Source organism: Mobula birostris, chromosome 1 (assembly GCF_030028105.1).
Source record: "Mobula birostris isolate sMobBir1 chromosome 1, sMobBir1.hap1, whole genome shotgun sequence".
Lineage (NCBI taxonomy): Eukaryota > Metazoa > Chordata > Chondrichthyes > Myliobatiformes > Myliobatidae > Mobula > Mobula birostris.
This window is the reverse complement of record NC_092370.1, coordinates 254,219,145-254,245,060: the sequence shown is the minus strand read 5'-3', so window position 1 is coordinate 254,245,060 and position 25,916 is coordinate 254,219,145. Positions and strand designations below refer to the sequence as shown.

Here is a 25,916-nt window from a genome sequence, read left to right as displayed (position 1 = left end):
CACCATCAATTCCATGATCTAAATCACTGACAAAGAATGCGGTCCCAATACTGACCCCGAGGAACACCACTAATCAGCGGCAGCCCGCCAGAAAAGGCCCCTTTTATTTCCATTCACTACCTCCTGCCTCTCAGCCATTCCGCTAACCATGCCAGTAACTTTCTGTAACACCATAGGATTGTATCTTGTTAGCAGCTTCAAGTGTGGCACCTGATCAAACCACCTTCAGAAAATCCAAGTAAATGACATCCACTGACTCTCCTTTGTCCACCCTGCTTGCTACTTCCTCGAAGAACTCTTAACAGATTTGTCAGGCAAGATTTCCCTTGACAGAAATTATACTGACTTTGACTTTTTCTATCATTAGTCTCCAAGAACCTTGAAGCTTCATCGTTAATAATAGACTCCAACACCTTCCCAACCACTGAGGTTAGGCTAACTGACCTATAATCTCCTTTCTTTTGCCTTCCTCACTTCTTAAAGAGTGGAGTGATATTTTCAATCTTCCAGTCCTCTGGGACCATGCCAGAATCAAGTGTTTATTGAAAGATCATGACCAATGCATTTGTTATCTCTTCAGCAATCTCTTTCAGGACTCTAAGATGTAGTCCATATGGCCCAGGTGACTTAACCCCATTAAGATTTTTGAGTTTGCCTAGCATTTTTTCTTAGCAAAGGCGCTTGCTCCTGCTCCGAAGACAGTTGCAAAGTACCCTGCAAGTTCATCTGCCATTTCTTTGCGCCTCCCCCCCTTAATTACTACCTAAGCAGCATAATTTTCCAGTGGTCCAATATCAACTCTCACCTCCCTTATACATTTTGTATAACAGAAAATGCTTTCAGTATCAAGCTTTATATTATTGGCTAGTCTGAATGGAAAAGAATCTTTGGAGTTACCTACCTTGTGTGTTCTACTATTCACTTTTTATAGAAATGATCCAGATGAAGGGATAATCGATATTGTGCCAATGTTTGCTATTAATACAAAGTCAGGCTGAGGAAAGACAAAATGCCTGCAAAGTGATATAGCTAGGATACAGGAATGGGTAATCAAATGACAGATTGAGTACAATGTCTGGAAGTGAGAGGTTAGAAATGAGAATTATATTTATTTATTTAAAAGATGTGGACGTTCCAAGCCACAACAATATCAATAATTGTCCATCCTGAGTTGGCATGATGACAGTGGCAGTGAGTTGCTTACCTGAATCACTGCATTCCCTGAAGTGCTGCAAGCGAAAGTTCCCAAGGTCGTGGAATTGAAAACTAGAACACATAGTTTAAAGTTTGGAGGTGACAGGATTAAGAAGAATCTAAGGGGATCAAAAAAACAACACCGTGGATGCTAGATACACAGAATCAGCTGACAGTGGAAGTGGTTGATGCAGGTACATTAGATACATTTAAATGTGTGGGCAGGTAATGGGATTAAACATACATCCTTGCCAACATGGGCATGTATGGGCTCAGGGCCTTTTACTGTGCCATACATCTCTATAACTAATGTTACAGCTGTACTAAACTTTGGTCAGGTCATACTTGGGTGTATTATGTGCATTTCTGGGGGAAAAAGAAATGGCATAGGAACTTAAGTATTTTGCATCAGTCTTCACTGTGGAAGACACTAGCAAAATGCAAAAAATGTGAGAGTGTCAGGGGACAGAAGTGAATGCAGTTGCTTTTATGAAGGAGAAGGTGCTTGGGAAGCTGAAAGAGTTAGGGTTAGATAAATCACCTGGACCAGATGAGCTTCATCACAGGGCTCTGAAAGAGGTAGCTGAAGATTGTGGAGGCATTAGTAATGATCTTTCAAGAATCCCTAGATTCTGCAATGGTTTCTGAGGACTCAAAAATTGCAAATGCCACCTCACTCTTTAAAAAAGGGAGGAAAGCAGAGGAAGGGAAATTATAGGCCAGTTAGCCCAACTTTAATTAAGTCTATTATTAAGGCAACACACACAAAATGCTGGAGGAATTCTGCAGGTCAGCAGGATTTATGAATTTTTCCATAGATGCTGCCTGGCCTGCAGAGTTCCTCCGGCATTTCGTGTGTGTGTTGCTTGAAATTCAAGCATTGGCAGATTTTCTTTTGTTTATTGAGGATGAGGTCTCAGGGTTCTTGGAAGCACATGATAAAACAGGCCAAAGTCAGCATTGTTTACCAAAGGGTTTATCTTGCCTGACAAATCTGTTGGAATGCTTTCGGGAAATAATATGTGGGATAGACAAAGGAGACTCAGTGGATGTGGTTTACTTGAATTTTCAGAAGGCCTTTGCCAAGGTGCCACACACCAGGCTTATTCACAAGAGCCCATGGTTTAACAGGAAAGGCAGTAGCATGGATAGAAGATAAGCTGACTGATAGGAGACAAAGAATGGGAACAAAGGGGGCCTTTTCTGGTTGGCTGCTAGTGACCAGTGGTGTATCGCATGAGTTGTTTTTTGGACCACTTCTTTTCACATTATATGTCAATGATTTGGATAAAAGAATTGATGGCTTTGTGGCCAAGTTTGCAGACAATACAAAGTTAGCTGTAGGGGCAGGTAATGTTGAGGAAGCACGGTGTCTACAGAAAGACTTAAGACAGATTGGGAGAAAGGGCAAAGAAATGGCAGAAGGAATAAAGGAGTGGAATATTTTCTCAATGGGGAGAAAATTCAAAAATCAGAGGTGCAGAGACTTGGGAGTCCTCATGCAGGATTTCCTAAACTGAACTTGCTGGCTGAGTCAGTGGTAAGAAAGGCAAATGCAATGTTAGCATTCATTTCGAGAGGTCTAGAATGCAAAAGCAAGGACATAATGCTGAAGCTTTATAAGGCACTCGTTAGACTACACTTACAGCATTGTAAGCAGCTTTGAGATCCTTGTTAAGAAAATACATGCTGGCACTAGTGAGAGTCCAGAAGAGTTTCAAGAGAATTATTCCAGGAATGAAAGAGTTAACATATGAGGAGCGTTTGATGACTCTGGCCCCGTACTCACGGGAGTTCAGAAGGGGGGAGGGGAAGATCTCATTGCAACCTATCGGATTTTGAAAGGTCTGAATAAAGTGGATCTGGAGAGGATGTTTCCTATAGTGGGGGAAACCAGAGGACGCAGCTTCAGAATTGAGAGACATCCATTTAGAACAGAGATGAGGAAAATTTTCTTTAATCAGGGAGTAGCCTGGCTGTGGAAATTACAGCTATGGAGTCCAAGTCATTGGGTATATTTAAGGTAGAGGTTGACAGGTTCTTGATTAAGCTGGGTGTGAAAGGTTATGGGGAGAAGGCAGGAGAATGGGATTGAGAGGAATAATAAATTAGCTATGATGGAATGGCGGAGCAGGCTCAATGGGCCAAATGGCCTAATTCTCCTCCCATGTCTTATGATCTAATTCTGGTCACCCCATTACAGGAAGGATGTGGAGGCTTTGGAGATGGTGCAGAATAGAAACCAGGGTGCTGCCTGGTGTCTAGAATAATGTGGTTTTCATTTAGAGATCTAGCATGGTAGTAGGTCCTTCCAGCCCAAGTCACCCAATTACACCCATATGATCAATTAACCTACTAACCTTATGTCTCTGGAATGTGGGAGGAAACCAGAGCATTGAAAAGGAACCCATGTGATCACAGGGAGATGTACAAACTCCTTAAGATAGCAGCTGAATTTAACCTGGATCACTGGTGCTGTAACAGCAAGATGCTAACTGCCAACTGCTATTCTACTGCTTCATTCTCTTTTAAGTAGAGAATGATTAACTATGATTTTGAACATCCATTCATTCACAAGTAATCAATAAAAAATTTCCAGAAACTTCAGTCACTATATTATAGAAACGTTAATATAAAAACATTACATTTCAGGTTACACAAGTCTGATTCTATGTACCTATAATGCTGCTGCAAGTAAGTTTTTCATTGCACCTGGCAGATGACAATAAACTATGCTTTTGACTTTTTTTTTTCTATTCAAGAGTATTTAAAATCAACCCCATTTTTTAACTTCTCTGCAGTCCTGCAATTTTTTTGCCTCAAATGCAAGTCCAATTCTACTTCAAGTTACTGAAACTAATTTGCCACCTTTCAATCAGTGGATTCCAGTTAACTGATAATTCTTTATTCCCAGTTAATTACTTCCATTACAATCTGAAATCTGTTTGAGAGAAATGGAAACTGATCAGTAATAACACAGAGAAATTGGTTGTGAAGAAATCAGCCATGATGGACTGGTGGAGCAGACTTGAGGAACCAAATGGCCGAATTCAGCTCCTATGTCTTATGGCCTTAATTTCAGGGGACTGGAACTAATTATAAAACTCCTTCAAATTTTTACCCAAGTAAGACAGGCTGAACAATCATTTCTTTTGTGAGTTTCTAAATAATTATTTTAAAGTCTTTGAAAGTAACAACAATGAAGTGGCCAAACATTAACCATGTAATTGCCAGTATCATTTATAACTGAACTTATCATTTATCTCATCATTTCTAATTTACACAACTGCTCTGCAGTTGAGAAAACTTCACCATGGGTAACTGTAACAGATAAATGCTTTTCTGGCCATTAATAAACAAAAAAACCCCCACAAAATTCACGAAAATACACTCCTTAAAATTCTACAAATAAAAATCAGGTCTCATTGTTTCAATATAAGGTGAGGATCACAATCTCAAATATTAGCCTGAAACTTCAACGTGATTAAACATCCTTCCTAATAAATTATTTTTATCTTATAAATTTTAAAAAGTTTATAAAATAATCTGATGTTATTGTACGAGAAATGTCAGCTAAATACCATAAATGAATGTTAAGCAAAGCAGATCTTATTATCTCACTGCTTCAACACTTAAAAAAAAATCTTCTGCCTCATACTGTCAGGCATAAGAGATGAATACTGCTTTGTTACAATGAAGAGGACAAGAAAATGGAGTAAATCTTGCAGCGTATCTGATGAAACGGACACCAGTCAGTTCTAGGCTGGCTATATCGGATACAGCGTTCAGAGTGAGATGAGGGAGCTGCTTGCACTGGATGTGCTGTGAGGAATGAGAACACATCTGGCTACGTTGGAGGTGGACCCTGATATCGCAGCATCAGGTAGAACGACCGTGCAAAGTTGTTGACCACACTGCAGCTGTCCTGTTCCTCGATGAGAGGCAGGAGGAAGGCGAGCAGCAATAAAAAGAGCAAGAGCAACTGAAGAGGGAGTGCAGCACAACAGGCGCGAGAGAGGTAGCGGCAGATCCCTCCCGAAGGCTGCAGGGAAATAAGAAGCAAAACTGGTTACAACGCTCAACCTTCCATTCCACACTGAAACACAGGCATTTTAACATGGTTTTGCTTTGCATAATCAATTATCAGGCTTTAAAATGTAGGACTTCATAGCACATTAAATATTTGTTTCCAGCTACACATGGGAAAAATATTGCAGTAAATCAGTCTTTCTGTTAGGTTATCTGGTACCATATATCAATAGAACCTTTAATGCCTTTTTCACATCCCCCACACAATTAACAAACACAACGTTTTGTTTCACAGGAACAGAAATGTCAAAAAAGTAATAAATAAAGAAAACAAGCAGAGTCCAACACTCTCGAACAAATCAAAATCCACAGGTTTCACATGAAATACAGGTGTGTATCAAGGTATCTGCTTAACACCAAGCACACACAGAGCTTGATTCATCAAAACTAAAGAACATGCAATATATTTTTCAGGATCTGTGTGTTACCAGCACATTCAACACTAACTGTGCATCTCTTCCTATCTCTGAAGCCGTTGAACCACTTTTGTTCTTCTGGTGAGGATTCCCAACAGTGGTGTTGGGCGAGAGTTCCAGGATTTAAACCCAGAAACAAAGAAGGAATGACAATCTATTCCAAATGGGATAGTATGCACCTACAGCTGGAACCTGCAACTGCAGTGTTGGCTATGGCCCTTGTGTGGGAATGGCGAGCTTAAGGTCAGCTGGAGTTAGAAAGCATTTGTACAGGTACCTAGATAAAGTGTAGAGAGATATGGGTCTAATGCAGATGGGGTGAGCAAAGATCAAGGCCAGTAAGTTAGGCCAAAAGGGGTCACTCCTGCTTTATGATGCTATTCACTGGCTGCTCAGGAAAGAGGAAGGGAATTGCAGAGGCCCTGATAGCCTTCCATTGGTCTGCTGCACGTGAAGTCACTGGTGATCGATGCAGCCAGCGGGTAGTTTTGGAGGCAGTGCAAACTTTCCACTGTTCATGCTCCTGAGCAAGAAATGGGGAGACCTCATTGTCTTTCTTGATGCTCCTTCATTTCAGGTAGTGAGACACCATGTGTTGCCAAACATTTCTTTCCTCAACGGCTAAAGGTCATATAATGCATCAGAGTAACAATAGCTCCCAAAATACGGAAAGGGTTCACATAATCCAGGCTTTTACACTCTGGGTTCAATGCCATGTGGTGGGAGGAGGCAGGAAGATGACATTTAATTTCCTAATATTTAGCACAAGGCTTATTTTCCTAATCATGATTCAATGAACAAGTTAACAACAGTTCTGCACCAATGACATAATACACACGAATACTTCACAGATAGTCGCTGAGCACTGCAACACAGAAAAAGGCCCTTTCGCCCATCCCATCTAGCCTGGATACTGACCAAAACCTTACAGCAACACACATCAAAGTTGCTGGTGAATGCAGCAGACCAGGCAGCATCTCTAGGAAGAGGTACCGTCGACGTTTTGGGCCGAGACCCTTCGTCAGGACAAAGGGTCTCGGCCCGAAACGTCGACTGTACCTCTTCCTAGAGATGTTGCCTGGCCTGCTACATTCACCAGCAACTTTGATGTGTGTTGCTTGAATTTCCAGCATCTGCAGATTTCCTCGTGTTTGCGCCAAAACTTTATAGATGTTTTTCTTTTCATTTAACTGTGACTTGCTCTCTTCTGACGTCCACATTCCTCCACCTGCACAAAAGACAGAAATCCGCTTGCCCTCACTCTCCACCCCGCTAGTCGTCACATTAGCAACTCTAATTGGAGAGATATGGCCATACAACATGGAAAAAGACATTAGAGATTGGGTTACACCACAATAGCATTAATCTCCTGGTGCCATCTATTTCAATTTGACTAAACACTCCCATTCTAACATGTCTGTTCACTGCTGCCTCTTCCACCTCCAACCTGATGGCATTTACATCGAATTCTCTAACATGTTCATTGCTCTCCACTGTTTCTCCACCTTCCCACTTCTTTTACTATTCACCATTCTGGTTACCTTCTCTCTCCCTTCTCTTCTCTTACCTTGACCTCATCATCTCCCTCTAGTTCCCTTCCTTCTCCCTTTATTCCATGGTCCATTCTCCTCTTCTATTAATTCTTTCTTCTTCAGCCCTTTACCTATTCCATCTATTCTCTCCCAGAGCTCATCACCCCTCCTCCACCCACCTAACTTCCTCCTCACCTGGTCTCACTTATCACTGCCAGCTTATACTCCTTCCCCTCTCCCACCCTTTTCTGGCTTCTGCCCCCTTTCTTTCCAGTCAAAGGGTCTTGGCCCAAAAGCTTGAACTGTTTTTCTCCCTTCATAAATGCTGCCTGACCTGTTCATTTCCTCTGGAACTTTAAATATGTTACTCAAGATTTCCAAAATTTACTTATCTGTACAAAATCCATCTGTGAATACACAGCATCAGCCTTATAGCCATGCTATTTTAGAGCTCATTTGAAGAATTTGATTGGAATGTTTTCGCTACCAAAGAGAAGTTAGAACAACTTGGACTGGCTTCTCTGGAACATAAGAGACTGAGGAGACCTGATAGCATATAAAATTATTATTCATTGGGTAGATAATCTTTTTCTCCAGTATGGAAATGTCAAATACTAGAGGGCATTCCCATGCAGGTCCAACAAAGAGCTTTTAAAAACCGGTCATCGTGGGAGCGGCTGTCGTTGTCGTAGTATTCTAAGTTAGAGTAGGAAGGTTTTGGCTCAACAAAGCAAGAAGAGGTGGAGGCTAGGTAAGTTCATTCCTTATTTTTTTTTATTCAACTCCAGAGACAATAGGGGATATGTCTACAGAGCCAGAGTTCTGTTCTGGGTGTCAGATGTGGGATTTCCAGGAGACTCCCAGCCTCCCTGATGGCCGCATCTGTGCCAGGTGCATCAAGATGCAGCTCCTTAGAGACAGTGTTAGGGAACTAGAGCTGCAGCTCGATGACGTTCTTGTTAGGGAAAGTGAGGCAGCAATAGGCAGGAGCTAGAGGGATGTAGTCACCCCAAGGCTACAGGAGACAGATAAATGAGTGACCATCAGGAGAAGGAGGGGGGATTGTCAGGTAATGGAGAGCACCCCTGTGGCTGTCTCCCTCAACAATAAGTACTCCTGTTTGAGTACTGTTGGGGCGGGAGGTGGTGACTGAACTGGGGGCAGCAATAGTGGCCGTGCCTCTGGCACTGAGTCTGACCCTGTGGCTCAGAAGGGTAGGGAACTGAAGAGGATGACAGCAGTTCTAGCGGACTCTATAGCTAGGGGGACAGATAGGTGATTCTGTGGAGGCAAAAAGGAAACACGGATGTTAGCTTGCCTCCCAGGTGCCAGGGTCCATGATGTTTCTAAATGTGTCCACAATATCCTTAAAAGGAAGGGCGAGCAGCCAGAAGTCATGGTACATATTGCTACTAAAAATATAGGAAGAAAAAGGGAGGGGATCCTGAAAAAAGAACATTGGGAGTTAGGAAGGAAGCCGAGAAACAGGACCTCAAGGGTAGTAATCTCAGGATTGCTGTCTGTGTCACGTGACAGTGAGGATAGGAATTGAACGAGGTGGCAAATAAATGTGTGGCTGAAGAATTGGTGCAGGGGGCAGAGATTCAGATTTCTGGAACACTGAAACCTTTTCTGGGACAGGTGGGACCTGTACAAAAGGGATGGGTTGCACTTGAATCCGGGCGGGATCAACGTTCTTGCAGGCAGGTTTACTAGAGCTGTTGGGAGTGTTTTAAACTAATATGGCATGGGGATTGGAACCAGTATGACAAAGCTGAGGATGAGCCAGGAGGTTTACTAGCAGGTGATGGATGTAACATGAATGTAAGGAAGGACAAGCCAGTGGTTGGATACAAATGCCAACAGAGCGAAGAGTTAAATTGCACCACAGAGGCAAAATTCAAAAGAGTGAAGAATGCAGGACTGAAGCTGCTGTGTTTAAATGTGTGTAGCAATCGGAATAGGGTGGACGAACTCGTGGTGCAATTAGAGATTGGTCAGTTTGACACTGTGGGCATCACTGAGTCGTGGCTGAAAGGCCATAGTTGGGAGCTCAACGTCAAAGGATATACTTTGTAGTAAAAGGACAGTCAGGAAGACACAGGAGGTGGTGTGGCTCTATTGGCAAGAGATTAAATTACACTTTTAGAAAGAGGTGACATAGGGTCGGAGAATGTTGAATTTTGTGGATGGAGTTAAGAAATTACAAGATTAAAAAAATCATTATGGGAATCATATTTAGGCCTCCAAATAGTAGCCAAGATGTGGGTTTGAGATTGCAAAGGGAGCTGGAAAAGGTATGTAATAAGGGTAATGACACAATTGTAATGGGGGAACTTCAAGGGGATTGGAAAATCAGGTTGGTGTCGATCGCAAGAGAGTGGATTTGTTGAATGCCTACTAGCTGCTTTTTAGAGCAGCTTGTACTTGAGCCTACTCAGGGAAAGGCTGACTTCAACTGGGTGTTGTGTAATAAGCCAGACCTTAATAAGGAGCTTAACGTAAAGGAACTCTGTGGAGGCAGAGATCATAATATGATTGATACTGCAATTTGAGAGGGAGAAGTATAACTCAAAGGCATTTGTATCACAATGGAATAAAGGGAATTACAGAGGGAAGAGAGAGGAGCTTGTCCAGGTGGATTGGAGGAGTATACTGGTGGGGATGATGGCAGAGCAGAGATGGCTGAAGTTTCTAGGAATAGTTCACAAGGGGCAGGATAGATATGACCCACAGAGGAAGAAGTTCTCAAATGGTGGGGTAGGTAACTGTGGTTAACAAGGAAGTTAAGAACTGCATAAAAGCCAATGAAAGGGCATATAATGTAGCAAAAGTGAGTAGGAAGCTGGATGATTGGGAAGCTTTTAAAATCCAACAAAGGGCTACTAAAAAAGCTATAAGAAGGGAAAAGATGAAATATGAGGGCAGATTAGCCAATAATATAAAACAAGATACCAAAAGATTTTTCAGTTAAATAAAGAATAAAAGGGTGATGAGAGTTGATATTGGACCACTGGAAAATAATGCAGGTGAGGTGGTAATAGGGACAAATAAATGGCAGATGAACTTAGTTCCTGCTGAAGGGTTTCGGCCCAAAATGTTGACTGTACTCTTTTTTCAGATGCTGCCAGGCCTGCTGAGGTCCTCCAGCATTTTGTATGTGTTGCTCGGATTTCCAACACCTGCAGATTTTCTCCTTTGTGTGATGAACTTACTGGGTACTGGGGAAGGCACTAGCAATGTGCCAGAAGTGAGTGTCAGGGAACAGGAATGAGTGTCATTGCTATTATAAAGGAAAAAGTGCTAGTCAAGTTCAAAGGTCTTAAGGTGGATAAGTAACCTGGGCCAGATGGACTACGTCCCAGAGTCTTGAGAGAGGTTGATGAAGAGATAATAGATGCATTGGTCATGATCTTTCAAAAAACACTCGATTCTGGCATGGTCCCAGAGGTCTGGAAGATTGCAAATGTCACTCCACTCTTTAGGAAGGGAGGAAGGCAAAAGAAAAGAAATTATAGGCCGGTTAGCGTATAATTCCTCAGTGGTTGGGAAAGTGTTGGAGTCTATTATTAAGCATGAGGTTTCGAGGTACTTGGAAACTAATGACAAAATAAGTCAAAGTCAGCATAGTTTCCGTCAAGGGAAATCTTGACTGACAAATCTGTTAAGAACTTTTCAAGAAAATAATAGGCAGGGTGGAAAAAGGAAAGGCAGAGAATATCACTTACTTGGATTTTCAGGAGTTTGATAAAGTGCTACACATGAATCCGATTATCAAGATAATAGAAACATAAAAAATAGGTGCAGTAGGCCATTCAGCCCTTCGAGACTGCACCGCCATTCAGTATGATCATGGCTGATCATCCAACTCAGAACCCTGTACCTGCCTTCCCTCCATACCCCCGATCCCTTTAGCCACGAGGGCCATATCTAACTCCCTCTTAAATATAGCCAATCAACTGGCTTCAGCTGCTTCCTGTGGCAGAGAATTCCACAGATTCACCACTCTCTCTGTGAAGAAGATTTTCCTCATCTCGGTCCTTAAAAGGCTTCCCCTTTATCCTCAAACTGTGACCCCTCGTTCTGGACTTCCCCAACATTGGGAACAATCTTCCTGCATCTAGCCTGTCCAATCCTTTTAGAATTTTATATGTTTCAATCAGATCCCCCCTCAATCTTCTAAATTCCAGAGAGTGTAAGACTAGTCGATCCAAGTCGATAATAACTTATGGTGATACAGAAAGATACTGACATGGATAGTTGAATTGCTGACAGGCAGGAGGCAGCGAGTGGGAATAAAAGGAGCCTTTTCTGGTTGGCTGCCAGTGACTAGTGGTGTTCCTCAGGGGTCAGTACTGGGACTGCGCTTTTCACATTGTTTGTCAATGATTTAGACCATGACATATAAGCAGAATTCAGCCATCAGGTTTGCTCCACCATTCAAGCTGATCCTTTTTTTTTCACCTCCTCAACCCCCAGTTCCTGGCCTTCTCCCTGTAACCTTTGGTGCCACGTCCCAGAAGGTTAATTTACAGGTTGAGTCTGTGGTAATTATCCTGCTTGGTGGTGCAATAATATCAGTGCCGGACTCCGGAGCAAAGGTTCCCGAGTTCGAATCCAGGTCGGGTTGAGCGTCGAGCTAGCAACTCGGCCTCGTAAAAACAAGAATAGCTTGCTATGGAAACACTGTCATGACGGTGCCCCAATAACTCCACTGCTGAGTTAAGGGCTATTCTTCTTCTGTGGTAAAGGAGGCAAATGTAATACTGACATTTATTTCAAGGGAACAACAGGAATTCTGCAGATGCTGGAAATTCAAGCAACACACATCAAAGTTGCTGGTAAGCGCAGCAGGCCAGGCAGCATCTATTGGAAGAGTTTCAATCCACGTTTCAGGCCGAGACCCTTCGTCAGAACTAACTGAAGGAAGAGTTAGTAAGAGATTTGAAAGTGAGAGGGGGAGGGGGAGATCCAAAATGATAGGAGAAGACAGGAGGAGGAGGGGGAGGGATGGAGCCAAGAGTTGGACAGGTGATTGGCAAAGGGGATATGAGAGGATCATGGGACAGGAGATCCGGGGAGAAAGACGGGGGGGCGGGGGGGGGGAGAACAGAGGATAGGCAAGGGGTATAGTCAGAGGGACAGAGGGAGAAAAAGGAGAGTGAGAGAAAGAATTTATGTATAAATATAAATAATGGATGGGGTACTAGGGGGAGTTGGGGAACTAGCGGAAGTTAGAGAAGTCAATGTTCATGCCATCAGGTTGGAGGCTACCCAGATGGAATATAAGATGTTGTTCCTCCAACCTGAGTGTGGCTTCATCTTTACAGTAGAGGAGGCCGTGGATGGACATGTCAGAATGGGAATGGGACGTGGAATTAAAACGTGTGGCCACTGGGAGATCCTGCTTTCTCTGACGGACAGTATACTGCGTCCGGTGCTCCCGATGTGGCCTTCTATATATTGGCGAGACCCGACGCAGACTGGGAGACTGCTTTGCTGAACACCTATGCTCTGTCCGCCAGAGAAAGCAGGATCTCCCAGTGGCCACACATTTTAATTCCACGTCCCATTCCCATTCTGACATGTCCATCCACGGCCTCCTCTACTGTAAAGATGAAGCCACACTCAGGTTGGAGGAACAACATCTTATATTCCGTCTGGGTAGCCTCCAACCTGATGGCATGAACATCGACTTCTCTAACTTCCGCTAGTGCCCCACCTCCCCCTAGTACCCCATCCGTTATTTATTTTTATACATACATTCTTTCTCTCACTCTCCTTTTTCTCCCTCTGTCCCTCTGACTATACCCCTTGCCTATCCTCTGTTCCCCCACCCCCCCGTCTTTCTCCCCGGATCTCCTGTCCCATGATCCTCTCATACCCCCTTTGCCAATCACCTGTCCAACTCTTGGCTCCATCCCTCCCCCTCCTGTCTTCTCCTATCATTTTGGATCTCCCCCTCCCCCCTCACTTTCAAATCTCTTACTAACTCTTCCTTCAGTTAGTCCTGACGAAGGGTCTCGGCCTGAAACGTCGACTGAAGCTCTTCCAATAGATGCTGCGTTTACCAGCAACTTTGATGTGTGTTGCTTTATTTCAAGGGAAATAGAATATAAAAGCAAGGAGATAATGCTGAGGCTTTATAAGACACTAGTCAGGCCATACCTTAGAAAGGATGTGTTGTCATTGGAGAGAGTCCAGAGCATGTTCACGTAGATGATTCGGGAATGAGGGTTTGGCAGCTTTGGGCCTGTACTCACTGGAATTTAGAAGAATATGGGGGGGGGTCTCACTGAAACCTACCAAATATTAAAAGGACTAGATAGGGTCAATATGGAGATGATGTTTCCTATGATGAGGGGATCCAGAACTAGAGGGCACAGCCTCAAAATTGAGGGGCAACCCTTTAGAACAGAGGCAAGGAGGAATTTTTTTTAACCAGAGAGTAGTAAATCTGTGAAAGGCTCTACCACAGACTGCAGTGGATGCCAAGTCCGTGCGTATATTTAAGGCGGAAGTTGGTCATTTTCTGATCGGTCAGGGCATCAAAGGATATAGCGAGAAAGCAGGAATATGGGGTTGAGTGGGATCTGGGATCAGCCATGATGGAATGGCAGAGCAGACTTGATAAGCTGAATGGCCTAATTCTGTTCCTATATATTATGGTCCAATGACATAGGCTCAGTGTGAGAGGGAAAGTTTAAAAGAGATTTGTGAGGCAAATATACAACACAGAGAATGGTGGCTGCTTGAAGCACACTGCCAGGAGAAATGGTGAAAGCAGATATGACAGCAACACAGAAGAGGCATTTGGATAGGCAGGGAATGAGGAATTTCGACCACGTGCAGGGAGATGGGATTAGTTTGGATTGATATTATGGCCATGTAGTCACTTTGGGCTGGAGGTCTTTTCCTGTATAGTACCATTCCATGTTCTGTGATGGTCTCTGCCTCCACCATACATCAGGCAGCATGTAACCCTCTGGGTGAAGAAATTCTTCCACCAAATCCCCTGAAATCTCCTTTGCCTGTAGTTAGAGAAACTTCTGCTCAGGGACGTTTCTCACCATTCACCCCACATACACCCTCCAACAGTTTGTATACCCGCTTCCCCAATCTTCCTGATGACAGGAAAACAAACCCAACCTATCCATTCTACAGGCATCACAGAACTATTTCACTAAAACTGGCTGCAAAGGCACAATTCAAATGAAACATGAAGATTTAAAGAAATGTGATCACCTTTCTAAATTCTTCAACTTCATCTTGGCCTTGACTCTGCAGAGACAATCACAAAATAGACAGTGAAAGAAAAAAAACTACCAGGTACTGAACATACCGAATGCAGACATAAAGACAGTCTTTACGTATATTTAAGGCAGAGGCTGATAGGTTGTTGATTGGTCGGGGCATGAAGTAATACAGGGAGAAGGCAGGAAAAATTGGGGGCTGAGAGGAAAAATGGATCAGCCACGATGAAAAAGTGAAGCAGACTCGATGGGCCAAATGGCCTAATTCTGCTGTTATATCTTCAGCCTTGATGCTCTTATGGAGATGTACATGGCGTTTTTTCTCATATACACAGAGAGGTGGGGGCGTTTGGAAGGCACTGTCAGGGGTGGTGGTAGAGGTAAATACAATGGAGGTGTTTAAGAGGCTCTCAAAAAGGCAAATGAATGTATAGGAAATGGAAATGTATGGACACTGTGTAGGCAAAAGGGATTAGTTGTTACATATTTAATTGGTTCAACACAATATGGTGGTCAGAAGGACCTTTGCGCTGTGCTGTTCTGCAGTAGCTTTCACACTGTAGGCACACTGATATGCTGGTGTATACGAGTCACAGAGTGGGAGTTGAAGAAGAAACCAAGGACAATAAATTTCATCTTTGAAATGCTGATGTTGTGGTAACCACAGCTGGATGTCAAACAATTTACCTATGCAGGGCACCAAGATGGTGAAGAGATACAAATAGGCATTAGCCTCAAACGCTGGATACTTGACCTCCACAAGAAAAAAATCAAGTTATTCAACTCCGGGAATGGAATTTGAGAACAAAAGCTTTAAGTCAACAGTTGCACAAAAGGATCAAGTGTCCAATCAAGTACACAGAAATCAAAACAGTGACAGTTTTTGAAGTGACTGGATGTGATTTAGGCCACAGCACATACCAGGAGGTCTCCTGCTTCGCTGAGCTTTGTTTTATACAAAATCCATCGATATCGCAAATCTTCCAGCTGTTTCTCTTCTTCATTCACTCTGGCACACTCAACACCTATCAGCTCTTCAAAAATCTTCTGACCATGAGGTACATGACAGTTCAGCACCTGAAAACAATTTGTCATTTATTTGAAAAAACTAGAAACTCCCATTACTTTGTGCATGCCCAGAGGCAGCCAAGCTCATCAAGTTCATTTTCATTAAACCATAAACATGCAGACCAAACGACCATAAAATATCAGAGCAGTATGTGGCTATTTGACCCACTGAGTCTGCTCCACCATTTCATCGTGGCTGATCCAATTTTCCTCTCAGCCCCAATCATCTGCTTTCTCCCTGTATCCGTTCATGCCCTGACCAATCAAGAATCTATTCAACCTCTGCCTGAAATATACATAAAGGCTTTGCCTCCACAGCTGTCTGTGGTAAAGAATTCCACAGATTCACCACTCACTGACAAAAGAAAGTCCTCCTTATCTGCATTCTAAATGGATGCCCATCTATTCTCAGGCTGTGTCCACTGGTAATAGACTCCCACCATAGGAAACATCCTCTCCATATCCACTGTATCAAGGCCTCTACTATTCAACAGCTTTCAACCAGGTCACACCTCATTCTTCTGAATTCTAGTAAATAGATACCCAGAGCCATCAAGTGCTCTTCATATGCCAAAGCACTCATTCATAGAAACACAGAAAACCTGTAGCACAATACAGGCCCTTCAGCCCACAGAGTTGTGCCGAACATGTCCCTACCCTAGAAATTAATAAGCTTACCTATAGCCCTCTACTTTACTAAGCTCCATGTACCTATCTAAAAGTCTCTTAAAAGACCCTATCGTATCTGCCTCCACCACTATTACCAGCAGCCCATTCCACGCACTCACCACTCTCTGAGTAAAAAGCTTACCCCTAACATCTCCTCTGTACCTACTACTCAGCACCTTAAACCTGTGCCCTCTTGTGGTAACCATTTCAGCCCTGGGAAAAAGCCTCTGACTATCCACATGATCAATGCCTCTCATCATCTTATACACCTCTATCAGGTCACCTCTCATCCTTTGTCACTCCAAGCAGAAAAGGCCAAGTTCACTCAATCTATTCTCATAAGGCATGCTCCCAATCCAGGCAACATCCTTGTAAATCTCCTCTGCACCCTTTCTATGGCTTCCACATCCTTCCTGTAGTGAGGTGACCAGAACTGAGCACAGTACTCCAAGTGTGATCTGACCAGGGTCCTATATAGCTACAACATTACCTCTTGGCTCATAAATTAAAATTCCATGATTGATGACGGCCAATACACCGTACGCCTTCTTAACCACACAGTCAACCTGCGCAGCTGCTTTGAGCGTCCTATGGATTCAGACCCCAAGATCCCTCTGATCCTCCACACCGCCAAGTCTTACCATTAATACTATATTCTGCCATCATATTTCACCTACCAAAATGAATCACTTCACACTTATCTGGGTTGAACTCCATCTGCCACTTCTCAGCCCAGTTTTGCATCCTAACAATGTCCTGCACACTATCCACAACAGCCTTCCACACTATCCACAACACCTCCAACCTTTGTGTCATCAGCAAACTTACTAACCCATCCCTCCACTTCCTCATCCAGCTCATTTACAAAAATCACAAAGAGTAAGGGTCCCAGAACAGATCCTTGAGGCACTCCACTGGTGACCGACCTCCATGCAGAATATGACCCGTCTACAACCACTCTTTTCTTTCTATAGGCAAACCAGTTCTGGATCCACAAAGCAATGTCTCCTTGGATCCCATGCCTCCTTACTTTCTCAATAAGCCTTGCATGGGGTACCTAATCAAATGCCTTGCTGAAATCCATAAACACTACATCTACTGCTCGTCCATCATCAATGTGTTTAGTCACATCCCCAACAAATTCAATTAGACTCGTAAGGCATGACCTGCCCTTGACAAAGCCATGCTGACTACTCCTAATCATATTATACCTCTCCAAATGTTCATAAATTCTGCTTCTCAGGATCTTCTCCAACAACTTACCAACCACTGAAATAAAACTCACTGGTCTATAATTTCCTGGGCTATCTCTACTCTCTTTCTTGAATAAAGGAATAACATCCGCAACCCTCCAATCCTCCGGAACCTCTCCCGTCCCCATTGATGATGCAAGGATCATCGCCAGAGGCTCAGCAATCTCATTCCTCACCTCCCACAGTAGTCTGGGGTATACCTCATCCAGTCCCGGCGACTTATCCAACTTGATGCTTTCCAAAAGCTCGAGCACATCCTCTTTCTTAATATCTACATGCTCAAGCTTTTCAGTCTGCTGCAAGTCATCACAACAATCACCAAGATCCTTTTCTATAGTGAATACTAAAGTAAAGTATTCATTAAGTACCTCTGCTATTTCCTCCGGTTCCATACATACTTTCCCACTGTCACACTTGATAGGTCCTATTCTTTCAGTCTTACCCTCTTGCTCTTCACATACTTGTAGAATGCCTTGGGGTTTTCCTTAATCCTGCCCATCAAGGCCTTCTCATGGCCCCTTCTGGCTCTCCAAATTTCCTTCTTAAGCTCCTTCCTATTAGCCTTATGATCTCCTAGATCTCTAACATTACCTAGATCTCTGAACCTTTTGTAAGCTTTTCCTTTCTTCTTGACTAGATTTATTACAGCCTTTGTACACCATGGTTCCTGTACTCTACCATAACTTCCCTATCTCATTGGAATGTACCTATGCAGAACTCCACACAAATATCTCCTGAATATTTGCCACATTTCTTCCCTACTTATCCCTGAGAACGTCTGTTTCCAATTTAAGCCTCCAATTTCCTGCATGATAGCCTCATAATTCCCCTTACTCCAATTAAGCACTTTTCTAACTTGTCTGTTCTTATCTCTCTCCAATGCTATTGTAAAGGAGATAGAATTATGATCATTATGAGCAATGAGGAAGGGTTAATTAGCAATCTTGTCGTGAGAGGCCACTTGGGTAAGAGTGACCATAATATGGTGGAATTCTTCATTAAGATGGAGAGCGACATAGTTAATTCAGAAACAAAGGTTCTGAACTTAAAGAAGGGTAACTTTAAGGTATGAGACGTGAATTAGCTAAGATAGACTGGCAAATGACACTTAAAGGGTTGACAGTGGATATGCAATGGCAAGCATTTAAAGATTGCATGGATGAACTACAACAATTGTTCAGCCCAGTTTGGCAAAAGAATAAATCAAGGAAGGTAGTGCACCCGTGGCTGACAAGAGAAATTAGGGATAGTATCAATTCCAAAGAAGAAGCATACAAATTAGCCAGAAAAAGTGGCTCACCTGAGGACTGGGAGAAATTCAGAGTCCAGCACAGGAGGCAAAGGGCTTAATTAAGAAGGGGAAAAAAGATTATGAGAGAAAACCAGCAGGAAACATAAAAACTGACTGTAAAAGCTTTTATACATATGTGAAAAGAAGAAGATTGGTTAAGACAAATGTAGGTCCCCTACAGACGGAAAGAGGTGAATTGATTATGGGGAGCAAGGACATGGCAGATGAATTGAATAACTACTTTGGTTCCGTCTTCACTAAGGAGGACATAAATAATCTTCCGGAAATAGTAGGGAACAGAAGGTCCAGTGAGATGGAGGAACTGAGGGAAATACATGTTAGTAGGGAAGTGGTGTTAGGTAAATTGAAGGGATTAAAGGCAGATAAATCCCCAGGGCCAGATGGTCTGCATCCCAGAGTGCTTAAGGAAGTAGCCCAAGAAATAGTGGATGCATTAGTGATAATTTTTCAAAGCTCTTTAGATTCTGGACTAGTTCCTGAGGATTAGAGGGTGGCTAATGTAACCCCACTTTTTAAAAAAGGAGGGAGAGAGAAACCGGAGAATTATAGACCGGTTAGCCTAACATCGGTGGTGGGGAAAATGCTGGAGTCAGTTATCAAAGATGTGATAACAGCTCATTTGGAAAGCGGTGAAATCATCAGACAAAGTCAGCATGGATTTGTGAAAGGAAAATCATGTCTGACGAATCTTACAGAATTTTTTGAGGATGTAACTAGTAGAGTGGATAGGGGAGAACCAGTGGATGTGGTATATTTGGATTTTCAAAAGGCTTTTGACAAGGTCCCACACAGGAGATTAGTGTGCAAACTTAAAGCACACGGTATTGGGGGTAAGGTATTGATATGGATAGAAAATTGGTTGGCAGACAGGAAGCAAAGAGTGGGAATAAACGAGACCTTTTCAGAATGGCAGGCAGCGACTAGTGGGGTACCGCAAGGCTCAGTGCTGGGACCCCAGTTGTTCACAATATATATTAATGACTTAGATGAGGGAATTAAATGCAGCATCTCCAAGTTTGTGGATGACACGAAGCTGGGCGGCAGTGTTAGCTGTGAGGAGGATGCTAAGAGGATGCAGGGTGACTTGGATAGGTTAGGTGAGTGGGCAAATTCATGGCAGATGCAATTTAATGTGGATAAATGTGAGGTTATCCACTTTGGTGGCAAAAACAGGAAAACAGATTATTATCTGAATGGTGGCCAATTAGGAAAAGGGGTGGTGCAACGAGACCTGGGTGTCATTATACACCAGTCATTGAAAGTGGGCATGCAGGTACAGCAGGCGGTGAAAAAGGCAAATGGTATGCTGGCATTCATAGCTAGAGGATTCGAGTACAGGAGCAGGAAGGTACTACTGTAGTTGTACAAGGCCTTGGTGAGACCACACCTGGAGTACTGTGTGCAGTTTTGGTCCCCTAATCTGAGGAAAGACATCCTTGCCATAGAGGGAGTACAAAGAAGGTTCACCAGATTGATTCCTGGGATGGCAGGACTTTCATATGATGAAAGACTGGATCCACTAGGCTTATACTCGTAGGAATTTAGAAGATTGAGGGGCGATCTTATTGAAACATATAAAATCCTAAAGGGATTAGACAGGCTAGATGCAGGAAGATTGTTCCCGATGTTGGGGAAGTCCAGAACGAGGGGATCACAGTTTGAGGATAAAGGGGAAGCCTTTTAGGATCGAGATTAGGAAAAACTTCTTCACACAGAGAGTGGTGAATCTGTGGAATTCTCTGCCACAGGAAACAGTTGAGGCCAGTTCATTGGCTATATTTAAGAGGGAGTTAGATATGGCCCTTGTGGCTAAAGGAATCGGGGGTATGAAGGGAAGGCTAGTACAGGGTTCTGAGTTGGATGATCAGCCATGATCATACTGAATGGCGATGCAGGCTCAAAGGGCCGAATGGCCTACTCCCGCACCTATTTTCTATGTTTCTGTGTTCACTATCTCCAAAATGCTCTCCCAACTGAGAGATCTGACACCTGACCAGGTTCATTTCCCAACACCAAATCAAGTACAGCCTCTCCACGTGAAGGCTTATCTACATATTGTGTCAAGAAACCTTCCTGAACACACCTAACAAACTCCACCCCACCTAAACCCCTTGCTCTAGGGAGATGCCAATTGATATTTAGGAAATTAAAATCTCCCATCATGACAACTCTGTTATTATTACACCCTTCCAGGATCTGTTTCCCTATCTGCTCCTCGATAAGGCATATCGATGAGGGTAGTGCAGTAGATGTGATCTACATGGATTTTAGTAAGGCATTTGACAAGGTTCCACACGGTAGGCTTATTCAGAAAGTCAGAAAGCATGGGATCCAGGGAAGTTTGGCCAGGTGGATTCAGAATTAGCTTGCCTGCAGAAAGCAGAGGGTCGTGCTGGAGGGAGTACATTCGGATTGGAGGGTTGTGACTAGTGGTGTCCCACAGGGATCGGATCTGAGACCTCTACTTTTCGTGATTTTTATTAACGACTTGGATGTGGGGGTAGAAGGGTGGGTTGGCAAGTTTGCAGATGACACAAAGGTTGGTGGTGTTGTGGATACTGTAGAGGATTGTCGAAGATTGCAGAGAGACATTGATAGGATGCAGAAGTGGGCTGAGAAGTGGCAGATGGAGTACAACCCAGAGAACTGTGAGGTGGTACACTTTGGAAGGACAAACTCCAAGGCAGAGTACAAAGTAAATGGCAGGATACTTGGTAGTGTGGAGGAGCAGAGGGATCTCGGAGTACATGTCCACAGATCCCTGAAAGTTGCCTCACAGGTAGACAGGGTAGTTAAGAAAGCTTATGGGGCGTTAGCTTTCATAAGTCGAGGGACAGAGTTTAAAAGTCGCGATGTAATGATGCAGCTCTATAAACTCTAGTTAGGCCACATTTGGAGTACTGTGTCCAGTTCTGGTCGCCTCACTATAGGAAGGATGTGGAAGCATTGGAAAAGGTACAGAGGAGATTTACCAGGATGCTGCCTGGTTTGGAGAGTATGGATTATGATCAGAGATTAAGGGAGCTAGGGCTTTACTCTTTGGAGAGAAGGAGGATGAGAGGAGACATGATAGAGGTGTACAAGATATTAAGAGGAATAGACCGGATAGCCAGCGCCTCTTCCCCAGTGCACCACTGCTCAATACAAGAGGACATGGCTTTAAGGTAAGGGGTGGGAAGTTCAAGGGGAATATTAGAGGAAGGTTTTTTACTCAGAGAGTGGTTGGTGCTTGGAATGCACTACCTGAATCAGTGGTGGAGGCAGATACACTAGTGAAGTTTAAGAGACGACTAGACAGGTATATGGAGGAATTTAAGGTGGGGGGGTTATATGGGAGGCAGGGGTTGAGGGTCGGCACAACATTGTGGGCCGAAGGGCCTGTAATGTGCTGTACTATTCTATATCCCTGTTACTATTGGGCGGCCTATAAGAAACACCCAGTAAAGGTATTGACCCCTTCTTTTTCCTAACCTCCACCCACAGAGATTCCGTAGACAATCCCTCCATGGCGTCCACCTTTCTCTGATCAACAGTGCCACGCCCCCACATCTTTTGTCTCCTTCCCTGTCCTTTCTGAAACATTCCTAGAAACATTTTTCTGAACCTCCTTTGAACCCTCTCCAGTTTCAGCACAACCTTTCTAAGGGGCCTAAACCTCTTCACAATACTCCAAGTAAAACCTCACCACTGCTTTATAAAGTTTCAACATTAAATCCTTGCTTTTATATTCTAGCCCTCTTGAAATGAATGCGAACCTTGCATTTGCCTTTCTCACCTCCAAATTAACCCTTTAGGGGATCCTGCACAAGGACTCCCAAATTCCTTTGCACCTAATTTTTTTGTATTTTCTTTCTCTCCACTTAGAAAATGATCAACCCTTTCATTTCTTCTACCAAAGTGTATGACCATACACTTCCCATCACTGTATTCCATCTGCCATTTCTTTGCACATCCTCCTAATCTGTCCTGTAGCCCCTCTACTTCCTCAAAACTACCTTCCTCTCTACTTACCTTCATATCATCTGCAAACTTTGCAACAAAGCTATCAATTCCACCACATAACATAAAAGGAATCGGTCCCAACACTGACTCCTGTGAAACACCACTACTAACCGGCAGCCAACCAGAAGAGACTCCCTTTATTCCCACTCTTTGCCTCCTGCCAATCAGCCACTGCTTTATCCATGATGGAATCTATCTTATAATACCATAACCTTTCAGCTTGTTAAGCAGCCTCATCTGTGGCAACTTGTCAAAGACAATCTGAAAATCCAAGTATACAACAAAAACCGATTCTCCTTCGTCTATCCTACTTGTTATTTCTTCAAAAACAGATCTGTCACGCAAGATTTTCCTTTGAAGAAACCATGCTGACTACAGAATATTTTATCTTGTGCTTCCAAGTACCTTGAGATCTCATCCTTAATAATCGACTCCAACATTTTCCCAATCACTGAGGTCAGACTAACTGGCCTGCAGTTTACTTTCTTCTGCCTCTGTCCCTTCTTGGGGAGTGGAGTAACATTTGCAATTTTCCAGTCTTCAGGGACTGAAAGCCCCTCTATCCTAAGGCTGTGCCCTCTTCTGAGACTCCCCACCATGGGCAACATCCATTCCATATCTGCTCCAAGACTTTCAGCATTTGAAAGGTTTCAATGACATCCCCCCCTCCAATCCTTCTAAAATTCCAGTGAGTACAGGCCCAGTGCCATCAAAAGTTCCTCATTTGATAATCCTTTAATCCCAGAATCACCCTTGTGAATCTCCTCTGAACCATGTCCAATGTCAGCACACCTTTTCTTAGATAAGTCATCCAAAATTGTTCATGATACTCAAGATGAGGCCTCACCAGTGCTTTATAAAGCCTCAGCATCACATCCCTGCTCTTGTATTCTAGATGTCTTGAAATGAATGCTAACATTGCCTTTGCGTTCCTCACCATCAACTCTACCTGCAAGTTAACCTTTCGTGTGTTCTGCACAAAGACTTGTGCTACAAGAAAATGTGCTAACTTAGATCTGGTCCTGTGCAACTAGTAATCTTACAGTTAGGGATCCGCTTGGAAAGACAGATCACAGAATGACTGAGTTCCTCATACAAACAGAGGGTGCAACAGTTGGATCTAAAACTAGTGTATTATGCCTAAACAATGGAGACTACAATGGGTTGAGGGAGGAATTGGCTAGTATAGACTGGGAACACAGGCTATGTGGTGGGATGGTTGAGGAAGAGTGGAAGACTTTCAAAGAGATTTTTCATGATGCTCAACAAAAGTATGTTCCAGTTAAAAGCAAGAACAGTAAGGGTGGAGAGAGCCAGTGTTGGATAACTAAGGACATAAAAGGAGGCATCAAACTAAAAAACTCATGCGTACAAAGTCGCCAAGAGTAGTGGGAAGCTGAAAGATTGGGAAAACTTTAAACAAAGAACGACTAAGTGAGCAATAAAGAAGGGGAATATAGATTATGAAAATAAACTAGCACAAAATATAAAAACGGAGAGAAAAAGTTTGTATAATTATATAAAATGGAGAAGGGTGGCTAAAGTGAATGTAGGTCCCTTGGATGACGAGAAAGGGGAATTGATATTGGGTAATGAGGAAATGGCATAGGTTTTGAATGACTATTTTATGTCAGCCTTCATGGTGGAGGACATGTCTAACATGACAAAGTGAAATGTTATGGTTGTGATAGGAGGTGAAGATCTTGATAGAATAGCTATCACTAAAGAGGTAGTTCTGAGCAAACTTGTGGGCCTGAAGATAGGTAAGTCCCCTGGTCCTGATGGAATGCCTCCCAGGGTACTAAAAGAAATAGCAGAAATTATAGTAGAGGTTTTGGAGATAATTTATCAAAATTCTCTGGACTCTGGGCAGGTCCCGGCAGATTAGATTCCATGAGGGTGATGCCACTGAATGTCAAGGGACAATGGTTAGAGCCTCTCTTGTTGGAGACGATCATTGCCTGGCACTTGCATGGCTTAAATGTTACTTGCCACTTGTCAGCCCAAGCCTGGATATTGTCTTATACATGTGCCCAAGACGTTTGCACACCATACAACAGCATAATGCTACTGGCAACATAATAGATAGTGTGCATTGGGTGGTAGCAGAATGTTCAGTGGCGTCACAGCCTGTGGAAAGAAGCTGTTACCCAGCCTAACAGTCCTAGTTCTTACACTGCGGTACCTTGTGCCTGATGGTAGGAGGCCTGTACTCTCTAGAATTCAGAAAAATGAAGGGTGAACTCATGGAATACTACTGAATGTTGAAAGGCCTCAATAGTGGATGAGGAGAGGATGTTTCCTATGGTAGGGAGTCTAAGACCAGAGGACACAGCCTCAGAATGGAGGGGTGTCCTTTTAGAATGGAGATGAGGACAAATTTCTCTAACCATAGAGTGGTTAATCTGTGGAATTCTTTGCCACAGGCAGCTGTGGAAGCAAATCATTGGGTATGTTCAAGGTAGAGGTTGATAGATTGTTGATTAGACAGGGTATGAAGGGATACAGGAAGAAGGCAGGAGATTGAGACCGAGAGGGAAATGGATCAGCAATGATGAAATGAGGAGAGCCTTATTTGCCTCAATATCAACAGGAAGTGGAGGCGCTGCTGTGCTTTCTTGACCAAATGGGTGGTACTGAGACACCAGAAGAGATCATCCATAACTTACACACCAAGAGATTTGGTGCTTCTGACTCTTGCCACGGAGAAGCTGTTGCTGTGCAGTTGGGAGGCTGAGGCATTGATTAACAGGTGATACAGGGAGGTTGTTGCACCCAAAGTGCAGGACACAGGTAACGGGGTGACTTTAAGGAGGGGGAAAAGGGATAGGCAGCCAGTGCTTAGTAGCCCCGTAGTTGTTCCCCTCAATAACACACTGTAAGAGGGGATCACCCAGCAGAGGAAAGCCTCAGTGGTCAGGTCTCTGGCACCAATTTTGGCTCTGAGGCTCAGAAGGAAAGGGGGAGAAGAGGTGAGCTGAAGTGATAGGAGATTCATTAGAGGAATCCAAGGTGCCAGGGTGCGGGACATCAAGAAGGATGAGCAGCCAGAGGTCATTGTCCTTCTCGGTACCAATGATAAAGGTAGGACGAGTGATGAAGTTCTGCACAGGGAGTTCAAAGAGTTA

At 43.4% G+C, this 25,916-nt stretch overlaps 1 protein-coding gene across 6 annotated transcripts in view; it reads right to left on the bottom strand.

Moving 5' to 3' along the window:
• Positions 1–1,019: 1,019 nt before the first annotated feature.
• syne3 (spectrin repeat containing, nuclear envelope family member 3) overlaps positions 1,020–25,916 on the bottom strand; it is a 175,207-nt gene continuing 150,310 nt past the window's right edge. Inside the window, exons 9-11 of one of the 6 annotated variants that reach the window (XM_072274911.1) lie at positions 15,406–15,561; positions 14,477–14,512; positions 1,020–5,236 (exon numbers count right to left, since the gene is read on the bottom strand). In XM_072274911.1, coding sequence (XP_072131012.1) covers positions 5,042–5,236; positions 14,477–14,512; positions 15,406–15,561 — 387 coding nt within the window. In that variant the 3' untranslated portion in view covers positions 1,020–5,041. Of the gene's footprint in view, positions 5,237–14,476; positions 14,513–15,405; positions 15,562–25,916 lie in introns of those variants that run through there. The other 5 variants (XM_072274879.1, XM_072274887.1, XM_072274869.1 and 2 more) reach the window with 5 other exon arrangements.